The sequence below is a fragment of the Siphateles boraxobius genome, unplaced genomic scaffold (assembly GCF_051911475.1).
Source record: "Siphateles boraxobius isolate OS27281-9 unplaced genomic scaffold, OSU_SipBor_1 401, whole genome shotgun sequence".
Lineage (NCBI taxonomy): Eukaryota > Metazoa > Chordata > Actinopteri > Cypriniformes > Leuciscidae > Siphateles > Siphateles boraxobius.
In genome coordinates, this window is record NW_027509033.1 from 5497 (window position 1) to 17135 (window position 11639).

An 11639-nucleotide genomic window follows, 5' to 3' on the forward strand; every position below is an offset into this window, starting at 1 on the left:
CTGTTTTACAGTACTACAAAGAGCATTTTAGTCAGCATCTAGACTCTGTTTGCAGGGCAGATAATCAGAATCAAATACGTATAGTGCACAAGTTTTATTAACTAAATCACAAACATAACTAATCTAAACACAACATACACACAATTACACATACGTGGGTAAAATGGTAAGTGACAGAATGAAACTGGAAGCAGGAAATGGAACTATGGAAAATATCCATTTAACTATGAAAAGAACCATCAGCTTATAATTTTTAGAGCACCTAATTAAATGTATACTTGCAGTGAAAGCATTTCGTGAAGCTCTTGAAGAAGGATTTTGATGGTTCCATGAGTATTCAATCGATTTCTTCTGCGTTGAATGAAGAAATGGTGATGAACTGGAATGGTTTGTTTGATCATTCTGGTTGAAAGTTCTCTCTCTCTCTCTCTCTCTCTCTCTCTCTCTCTCTCTCTCTCTCTCTCTCTCTCTCTCTCTCTCTCTCTCTCTCTCTCTCTCTCTCTCTCTCTCTCTCTCTCTCTCTCTCTCTCTCTCTGTGAGCACATGGCTGGTTGTAAGTCAAGGCCTGCTGCCCTGGGGCCTGGTGCGACCACGCAGGACAGCAACTCGAACGTACCGAGAAGGCCAAGAAGAGTTGATGGTTGCCCATTCAGTGATGGTACAGTTGCAGTTTACTTCTGAGTTGGAATGAAGAAATTACAGTCTGACTCTGTTGGGAGAGTGAAGGCATAGCAGGCCGTGGTAATGGCCTGCCGGTGCCCATGGGCCCCAGTGGGGGTCCCCAAAGACGCATCAACGTTTAAAAAACATTCAGAAATAACGTTAATAACTTAATGGGAATGTTAGTGAAACATTCTAAGAACAAATTTTTGTTATCTGGGAATGTTGTTCTAAAAATGTTTTCTCTCAATATTATGAAAATGTATTTAACTATGGAAAGGAAACATTAAGACTGTTCCAGAAACATTATTTTAGGAACGTTTTTTTAGCTAACATTTACATAACTTTTACATAACTTTTTAGTGAAAGTTCTGGGAACGTCCCCTGTTAGCTGGGTAACTGGTTAAAGCAATAACCACCACACCTGTGTTTAGTTCAGTTCCACCTGTGCATTCATGTGAAACTACAAAACAATAACAAAACAGTGAAGAAATTAAAACCGAATGCATTTGCTTTTGAACAGCGTCTGAGAATCCTAAACTGGACTGAATAAATGGCTTGTATTTCAAAGCTAATGTTCAAAAAATAAATTATTCACACAAAAAAAAAAAAAAAAAAATACATCAGAGTGGGCGTCAGAGGGGTTGGTCCATCTGATCCAGACACTGTATAAATGAAAGGAGAGCAGAACAAACTCCTCACAGGAGGAGACTCAGTCATGGCCTATGAGACAGAAGATCGTGAGACTCAATGCTTTCCTGCCATCAACTCATCATGTATCAAGGGAAAACGCTCTAAATATGAATACAATATCATGTATGTGTTTGTATCATTCCTATCAGCATGGACTGTGTTTCTGAACCTGCTGGTGATCATCTCCATCTCTCACTTCAAGAAGCTTCACACTCCAACCAACCTGATTATTCTCTCTCTGTCTGTGGCCGACCTACTTATGGGACTTATTGTGATACCCATAGAGGGCACTAGGCTGATTGAGACGTGTTGGTACTTTGGAGACACTTACTGTAGACTGTTTATGATAATCCTTGGATTGGTCTTCTCAGCATCTTTCAGTAGTTTAGGTTTAATTGCTGTTGATCGTTATGTGGCTGTGTGTCACCCTTTACAATACCCACAGAAAATAACCACAACTAAAACTTTAGTGAGCATCGGTCTGAGCTGGCTTTCTTTTTCAACTTATAACACTATCCTTGTAATTTATAATGGATATTTTGACACTTCACACAGAACAGACATGTGTTATGGAGAGTGTTCGGTTACGGTGGGTTTTGCCTGGAGAGTTACTGATCTGTTCATGTCTTTTATTTTTCCATGTACCCTGATCATAACGTTATATTTGAGGATATTTTATGTTGCACGTCAGCAAGTGAAAGTTATAAACTCTCTGATGAAGGGTGGTAAATGTGTAATGGGTGGTTCAGTAAGGAGAAAATCTGAGCGCAAAGCTGCTCTGACATTAGGAATTATTGTGACAGTTTATCTGCTGTGTTATATTCCGTACTATATCTGTTCTATGTCAGTAATTTCTTCCACAACCATAAGTTTTTTGACATGGGTTGTGTATACAAATTCAGGTCTGAATCCTCTGGTCTATGCTTTATTTTATTCCTGGTTTAAAAATACTGTTAAAAACATCTTAACTCTTAAAATATTTCAGCCAAAATCCTCTTTGGTCAACATTTTTACAGAATATCAATTGTAAGTAAACTGGTAAAGCTGTCACTCATGAAGGTAGATATAATTATCATTGTCTAATTTATCTTTGTAATTTTCAAAACATGTATAGCTCATTTAATTGAGTATGTTTGCTGTTTACATCTCAAATGCAGGTTTTGTCAGAATTGAACAATTAAGCAAACTTCGTTAGACACACATTGAAATTAAGTGACAAAATTGTTCATGAATTGTGTTGCATTGGATCATTAAGTTAACAGTATAAATCCTCAATCTACTGGAATAATGAAAAAGGTAGATAGTATGTACTTTATACTTTCATTAGTTATGCCTCATCTGTGTTAGCATATAGGAAAAACACAATTACAAAAAAAAGGACAGTCATATAGAGGAGTGGTTGTCAACTTTAAACCTGGAGTTGTCCAGCTCTGCACAGTTTAGATGTCTCTCTTATCAAACCTGATTCAACTTGTCCGCTCATTAGTAACTCAGCTAACAAAAATTTTTGTGGAAAAAATCACCTTTTTTTTTTTGTGTGCGAACATTCCAAATAAGTTATGAAAACGTTATTTCTAAAAGTTTTTTTTAATCGTTCAAAATGTTTTTTTAAGAAATTGTTTTAATTGGTTTATGTGATTATTAGAGAAACATTCCATTCTATCATTAGCCATTTCTTCTTATTCTTCTTCTTCTTCCGCTCTGGAAGTCTATGGTAGCCCATAGAACCGCCTGTGGGAAAGTTATGAAATTTGACACACTGATAGAGGACGGTCTAAACCGTCACCATAGCAAATTTGAAGTCAAATATGGGTCATCACGATGCCCTGAAGGACCCTGAGAAGCTCTGGAAAAATGTAAACACCCTGGAAAAATGTGTCAACATCTCGAGTTGCCATCTGGCTCTGCACCGGTTTTGACCGTTGCTGCAGGACAAGCACATACTGTATTGGTTCAGACAGACAACACTGCAACGGGTGGTTTACATTTACATCGCAAGTACCATCATAAAAGCCGCTATGGGCCAAATCTTCCACAAGATTTTTTTTTTTTATGTTGTTGTAAATGTAATTGACTTTAATACTATGATAGTTGCGGGTTTTTAAAAAAAAAAAACTTTTAAAACAAGTATTATGTAACTGACCCCTGAATAGCGAGCAGCCGCATATTGCATCAGTGCATTCACAGTGTGTTTAGATGTGTTGCATGCACACCTCTAATGAATCTCAATCTCATCTCACCCTCAGGTGCACATTTACTCAACAGCAAACCATAATTGACTTGTCATCAGGAGTAAATGAGACACTTGTCATTGCTTGTTTTACTAATCAACAGCTTCAAAGAAACTGGTAGCCAGGCAACAGACAAGTGACCAATCCTGAGTGGAGATTTCACTCCATGCATTCTACCAGCACTGCTTCCTACTGTTTCCTTCCTTTTTCTGCTGTGTAACAAGAAAGGGGATATGTGCCACCCAATGGTCAAAGTTGACACACTGTGCATTAGAGGGCACCAGCAGAAAGAAAAAATATATTGTTACAACCAAAAGGGAGACCACATGCAACAATTCTAAATGAAACATTTATTTTAATGATGCATACGCACAAGCTCAAACGTTGGGTATCTGGTGAAAAGTCAATCTCCCCTATTGAGATTGCGCAAGCAATTTTAATTAGTCCAGGATAAGCACAAGTACAATTTTGATGAACAAAACAACACACGTGTCTTCTCTTTATGTTGTAAACAAACACAGCATCCACTCATGTGTGAGTTTGCTCCTGCGCATACGTCATTGTGTGACAGGTAGCTCGTGCTCCAGACTGGTATGAATACGCTCTGGACTATTTGCTGAGGCTGTGGATTACGTGGAAAAATATTGTATATAGTTTTCAGTTTCTTGCATAGGCCGATTGTTTCGCTACTTAAGACCTCAGTGCATCGTCAAGAGGAATGGGTATTAATTGACCCATGCTCTGTGTGGCCAAAACATTTTTGGACTAAAACCCAAACTCTCCTGTGTCACCTCCAGGCTACGAGCATCAAGACAGACCCTCTTCCCAATCCTGATTAAAAATTCAACATAGTAAGTGCGTAACAACGACTTCAGAGACTGATGAAAACGCTTTGACGCAGCTTGACTCAAAGCGTCATATGCACAAGACTGGTTCTACATTCTAGATGTAAAACTGGTCCTTCAATCGCTCTGAATAATCTTGAGCATACCGAAAATGGAAATAAATTGGTTTAAAGCTTTGACCACAGCCTTGGTAGTCATCTTACACAGGGGATAAATCGTGGGATAACGCATTGTTTGGAACATTACTGTAAGCAAACACGAGTTTTTTGGAGGCAATGGCCCAGGCCAACACAAATAATTATGTGTACAAAAGGTTTATTTATTACTGGAATCGGGCACAACAGCACAGGTTTTAAAGCCTGATTGGGTTTACCCAACATCTAGCAGGTCACTATAGCAATAGCAGCTACAGCAAGTTAAAATATATGCAGCAACATCTTTTTTTAAAGTTGAAGCCAATAGAAATTGCCACAAAACCCTGTGATAAGTTTTTTTCCAGTCCCAAAAGGCCGGCAACATCTCTATGGGCAGCACTTAAAGAGATATTCACCCATAAATGAAAATTACCCCATGATTTACTCAACATCATCAAGTCATCCTAGGTGTATATGACATTCTTCTTTAAAGGGTAACTAAACCCTAAACCAACTTTTTTTAGTTAATGATCTGTAAGAATGGGGCTTTATTAGTGCTGTTCATTGATTCGAGTAACTTTTTTGACATTTGGGTGTAAAGTGTTTTAATTTTACAATATATGGTGTAAAAACGTCTGAGTGCTTCCCTCTTCAGGTTGAACGGTGGCTACTGCAGTTGAATTTTCCTATTGGGTGTTTGCGGTGGTACGTGACGTAAGGGGCGGGAGGTGACATAAGCAGGTTCCACTTCACCACGCCCTTGGTACGAGTTTCGTCATATCCACTGTAGAGAGTCAGGAGTTGGAATAGCAAGTATTGAAAACGATCAGGATAGAGTATTTAACTGCCCTCGGTTCATCCCCTCTATCTCCGCTGGGCTCCGCCCACTTTTCCAGCATTTTTCAAAAATTGCCAGTGGGTGGAGTCAGGCTGTGACCATGGGTTTAGTTACCCTTTAACTGTGACCGTAAAGGGTTTGCTATCCTGTGGCTCCCTCTGGTGGACAACATTAGTATTCATCTCTGAACCGAATTGACATACAGTAAATGTCTGATACTTTTTTTTAATGATTACATTTTTTAATGATTATTTTATTACTGATAATATTGCCGCATCAAACTCAAATTCACTGATTCATGGTACCTTATTTCATGCTGTAACAGTTGAATTTTAAACTTCCATTTTGTAGCTAAGCAGTAAATATACATTATTATATCACTAGTTAAATGGTTATTTAATAATTACATTCAGTCCTGCATGAACAGATTCGGTTTGTTTGCAGATTCGATGTGCGCTCACGCTCTCTGCTCACGCACGCGACTTCGGGTGCGCGTGCGTGCATATTAGTGATTCGAATTTGAGTTGCTATGGCGACGCGTGTTATGAATTCTGACTGCAAATATCAACACTTTGATCGCTATCTGTTGGTTGAGAGACGAGGCGAATTCAGAGACTTTTGCTGAATATTTTCTGAGCTGATCTTGATATTTTGAAGCTGTTTGGAGGATTTCATAGAGGAGACTTTTATTCTAGAAGGAGATGGGATAATATAGCTAACGTTACATCGTTTTATTTTTTAAAAGTTCATATTATTTCTGAGGACTCTTTAATTGTATTGTTCTTTTCTTATTTTAGAGGGAGTTTGGAGGTTTTTTTTTTTTTTGGGGAGGGGTATTTCTGAGGGGAGGGGTATTTCTGAGGAGCATTGTATTTTATTGTATTGTATTTTGTATTGTTTTTATTGCAGTTTGAAGGAGGATGCCAGGCCCGTCCCAGGCACAGAGCCAGGAGCTTATTCCCGGATATTTAACACCTCTGTCTTGTGAGTTTGTTTCTGTGTCCACAGGTCCGGCTGACAGGGAGAGAGAGTGGCAGAGAGACAGCCAGCAGAGCCCAGATGATGGACGTCCGTCCACTTCCTCTAAACACTCTCGCAGAGGTCCGGCACTGAAGAGAAAGCGTCGTTCTAGCGCTCAGGTGTCCGACTCCCATCAGAGCGCATCCTCAATATCCAGCACCCATGCGGCTGAACACCATCAACCCGTTAGTGCTGGTGCTGAGGAAGATGAGATGCCAATGGGAAAGAGGAGGAGGATGGAGAGTTTTGTGAAGCTTCATTACTGTGACTGGAGCGGCATCATCTCAGACCAGAAAACTGCACCGATAACTGAGAGAAGAGCTGAGGGTAAATCAAATGACCATTGGAGATTATCAGTGTCATTAATTACCATATATGACCACACTATATTATATCAAAATACAACTGAAGTTTGATCGAGGCAATAATCAGATTTATTTTTTATTCCAAGACATGTCATGACATATTTAAACAAGGATTGTTTAAAAATTAAAACATTTTACCAGAAGAATAGCCATAATATGAGTATCCAAAGCTTAATAATTATAATTATTAGTTTGAAACATGCTTTTGTTTGATATTCCCTGCTTTAGATCAGAATGGTGTCCAGTCCAGTGCCTGTGCTGCAGAGGATCATGGTCTTCAGGAAGCTGTATCCAGTGGTGTTGAAGATCAGCAGGTTCAAACCACTCCAGCTCCAGTCCATCACAGTCCAGCACTTCTCCAGGAATGGTTTAAGGTATTGGCCCTAATAAGCTACAAATGAATTTGAATATTAACATTTGGAAGATTTTGACACCTTTTTGTGCATTTGTTTTAAATGTTCTTTGTTTATTGTGATATGGGAATAAATCAAGGTCAAATCTCTTGTATGTGCTCTATGTATATCATCAGCCTGTTAGTGAGGAAAGTGCTAGTCAGGAGAGACAGAGGAAGAAGAGTAGTTGTGTAGATCTGCTCTGTCTTCACTGGAGTTCTGGAGAGCATCTCTCTCTTCACAGCAGTGGCTCAGGTCAGGCTCAGAAAGTGGAGGATCAGACCACTGCAACCATTAGTGAGAGACACGCTGAGGGTAAATCCAGTGACCAGTTGAGAATGTGGAAATGCTGTGTTTATTAGTGCTCTGTACATCAGAAAGTCTACATAATTTTTCCAGGACTTGTCTTAAATATTTAAACAGAACTTTTATTTTTTAAATCAGAGGATCATGGTCTTCAGGAAGCTGTATCCAGTGGTGTTGAAGATCAGCAGGTTCAAACCCCTCCAGCTCCGGTCCATCACAGTCCAGTCCGTCCAGCACCAGCTCACAACAACAGAGTGGACGTGACGACTGAGCGTGAGTTTACGGCCATGACCTCAAACATTAAACTCACTGCTGTCCATGACACTAAAATGAATCATCTTTTTGCAGACGACATTTTGAGCCGGTATGAAATGGGCAGAATGCTTGGTGAGGGATCATTCGGCTCTGTTTATGAAGGGAAACGCTTGGAGGACGGCCTTGAGGTATCGCCATTTTCTTACAATATTTAGCCAACAAATTATTTTGTCTCACTATATCCATTTCAAGTCTTTTTGTGGATATTTTTCCACTATTTACTGCATTTGACATATTAGAAATGTAACAATTTATTTATTTTTTGTTGATCAGGTGGCAGTGAAAATTGCCAGAAAGCCGCAGAACATGAAATACATCTACATTGTAAGTAGGCTACACTCACTATGTGTTTTTCAAATTAAAATATGTAAACATAATGACAACACCTTCATATAACAATGATCTTTGTTCCAGGCTGGTCATCCCGCACGCTTCCCATTAGAGGTCGGCCTATTAACCCTTGCTAATAGCGGCCCCAAAGTCTCCGAGATCATTGAGCTGCTGGACTGGCAGGACCAGCCTGACCGATATATCATGGTCTTGGAGCGTCCCTCACCCTGTGAAGATCTGTGGGATTTCTGGAACGGTCACGAAGGCGTCCTAAATGAGGACACAGCACGGTTTATTATGGCGCAGGCAACAATGGCAGCTCAAATGTGCTGTCGCCGTGGAGTGTTTCACCGGGATATTAAGCTGGAGAACCTGCTGATCAATACAGAAACTCTTGAGGTCAAACTGATTGACTTCGGGTGCGGGGATCTCCTGCAGGAATCTGGCTATGAACGATTCTGTGGTATGAATTATGAATCAAACCTGTAGTTTGGGACTTAAAGGGTTAGTTCACCCAAAAATGAAAATTAAGTCATTAATTACTCACCCCCATGCTGTACCAACCCCGTAAGACCTTCGTTCATCTTCGGAACACAAATGAAGATATTTTTGATTAAATCTGAGAGGTGGATCACTGCTACATAGGCTGCCAGAGGGAATGAAACTTGACGGCCCAGAAAGTCATTAAAGAACATGTTTAAATATTCCGTGTGCCTACAGTGGCTCAACTATAAGTTTATCAAGCGACGAGAATACTTTTTTTCCGGAAAAAAAAACATAAATAACGACTTTATTCGACTATTCCTTTTCTTCCTTGTGGGCCTGAGACGAGAGTTCAAGAGATTTCCACGACGCATGCGCGAGAACTGAACAAGAAGTATTAGAAGAAGAACGTCCTCTTCTCAGTTCTCGCGCATGCGTCGTGGAAATCTCTTGAACTCTCGTCTCAGGCAGTAGCAGTGATCCACCTCTCAGATTTGATCAAAAATATCTTAATTTGTGTTCCGAAGATGAATGAAGGTCTTACGGGGTTGGTACAGCATGGGGGTGAGTAATTAATGACTTAATTTTCATTTTTGGGTGAACTAACCCTTTAAGTTCTAGTGACTAGTTCAATCGGTGTCATATAAACCATATCTCACATGTGAGTCAGCATTTTTAAAAATTCAAAACACCAGATGTTTTTACCACATGCTACGGTAATTCATGCTATGGTACTTACCCATCAGACAACTCTTTTTCCTGCAGGCACTCTAGACTACCGCCCGCCTGAGTCCTGCACAGAGGGCAAGTACCACGGGAAACCAGCGACTGTGTGGTCTCTGGGAGTGCTCTTATTCCTGCTGGTGTGTGGACGCTTTCCAGAAGCAAGAGACAGGCAAATGATGGATGAAGACATCTGGTCTGAGCCGGGCTTGTCCAACGGTAAGATGGCATTCATCACAACAAAGAAGACCAACTGTCATTTAAATCATACAAAACAAAGAAATTACAAAAAAGTAACACCAAAAGATAGATATTGGATAATACAAGCATTTTTTTCTGATTTTCTGACCGTACTTTATAGAATAGTCGAATCTTACAGCTTAACACAAAGACAGCAGGTGTAAAGTTGAAGGTAATAATCTGACTCACTTCTGTCGTTCTGCACAGAATGCTGCCTCCTGATCCGATCCCTCCTGAAGGAAAGCCCAAGACAACGCATTTATTTGAGGAAAATCCTTCGACATGAATGGTTTAAGGTAATGAGCCTAAGATCAGCTACAAATGATTTTGAAGACTACATTCACTTTTCATTTTAAAGATTTTAAAAATGTTTCCGTTCTAATTGTAATCTATGACTGTAACCTTTTGTGTTTGCTTGTTTCAGGTCACAGAATAAGACATGAAGAGGAATGCCAGAAGTTCCTGTGAAAGCTGCTTCTGCCACGGCCTTCTCCAAAGATCCTGCACCGGATCCACAGAGTCTCCAGTCTTCGGCTGCTTCCTCCTTCTGCTGTGCATCTAACAGCTGATATGAGGCTCACACAATGCTTTAGATACTTTGTCCGGCTCCTTGTTTTGAGGAAGGAATATTTTCATCTTGCAGTATTTGGTGACCACACATGCAAATGCAATGTAGATAGTGTAAATATTAGAAATCTGTTATTTGTTCCCGATCAAATAGTTTTGACTGAGGACAAAGTTAAGTTTTATAACTTTATATTTTTATTTAACCTTTGTACTTTGACCGAAGATCAAATTATTGTTCATTATTATTGTTCAATAAATAATATTTTATATAAACAATATTGGCGTACCTGATTTTGAGAAATAGTATGTGTGTTAGACCGCTTAACACTGATTACTATCAGGATATGAGGAGACTTTCAACCAGCATAATAAAAAATAATGTAGACAATCCCCTATTGCACCTCAGCATTTTCCAAACACTTCTATCTTTATATGGAAATAATTCTGTATTCTTCAGGAGGGGCAGGTCCTCTATCCACATTATTATTTATTTTTTAATGCCAATGTATCAAAAACACAAGTACATAGCAAAAATGTAAAAGTTACATACAATTAAATGAGATTATATCCCTAATTTATACATGGGCCTATACATACAGGTTTCATAAAGCCCATTACAGCATTATTAGCAAGTTAGACCTCAAGTTAGTTCACGTAGTGTAATAGCGTAGCGCTTCTGTGTTGTTCGTCACATGTAGGCTCACTATTCAAAATCTGTTGTGACTTAATGGGCCATTAAAACGAATAAAAGTTTCTTGCGGTGTAGAGATCTTCTTGACCCAGACACTTTGCGCATCGTAGAGGATCACCCTTGAGGAGCGGTTAGGGTTGAGCAATTTAAAGTAATTTTATGCTGTGTTGGAGACATGTTTTCAGCCGTGCAAAACTTGTTTTCCATATTCTCCAACTGTAAACGTTAGAATGTCATGTAAACATTTCACTGCTAAAGTTCACATTTAACAAGCACTGCTGCATGCACAATAATTCTGGCTAAAACATAGATTTTGCATAAATTAATTACAACTTAAGGAAATTCTTTTTTTGGAAAGCAAGAATTCCCAGTTTTAAATGAAACAAAATGAAGCGTTTTAAACTTCACATAAAACTGCTTCACTGAGAGGCTTATTGAAACTCCACTATACATTCTAGTATTGTTTGTTTATTGCTTGTTATAGTAAAACTGGCTACACTGATATTATTCTAACTGAATGCCTACATTTAAAAATTAGCTTCTTGCCATGGTTGTCAAAGTAGTTTTGTAATCTGCAAGCTGTGCTTGATGAATGGATGCTTGCAAGCAAAATACAGAATTAATATGTGAAAGGAAGGTTAAAATTCAGTTAAGTGGCTTTGTAGATTAGTCTTTTTGTGGAAAATTGTCAAGTTCAAGCTCAAAGTTAATAACCACCACTGCCTGAGTGAAGTACATTTCAATCATGTTACAAGGATTTGAAGTCAAAGGATGAATACAAAATCATGAAGACTGCAACTTCCTGC

At 39.1% G+C, this 11639-nt stretch overlaps 2 protein-coding genes across 2 annotated transcripts; both read left to right on the forward strand.

Moving 5' to 3' along the window:
- Positions 1-1363: 1363 nt before the first annotated feature.
- LOC143706061 (trace amine-associated receptor 13c-like) lies at positions 1364-2383 on the forward strand. The gene has a single exon (XM_077197613.1). It carries the CDS (start codon positions 1379-1381, stop codon positions 2381-2383), a length of 1005 nt encoding a protein of 334 aa, XP_077053728.1. The 5' UTR covers positions 1364-1378.
- Positions 2384-7810: 5427 nt separating this feature from the next.
- Positions 7811-10273, forward strand: LOC143706060 (serine/threonine-protein kinase pim-3-like). Its single transcript, XM_077197612.1, has 6 exons — positions 7811-7927; positions 8073-8123; positions 8214-8592; positions 9378-9554; positions 9783-9871; positions 10000-10273. Exons 1-6 carry the CDS (start codon positions 7814-7816, stop codon positions 10009-10011), a joined length of 822 nt encoding a protein of 273 aa, XP_077053727.1. The 5' UTR covers positions 7811-7813; the 3' UTR covers positions 10012-10273.
- Positions 10274-11639: the final 1366 nt, after the last annotated feature.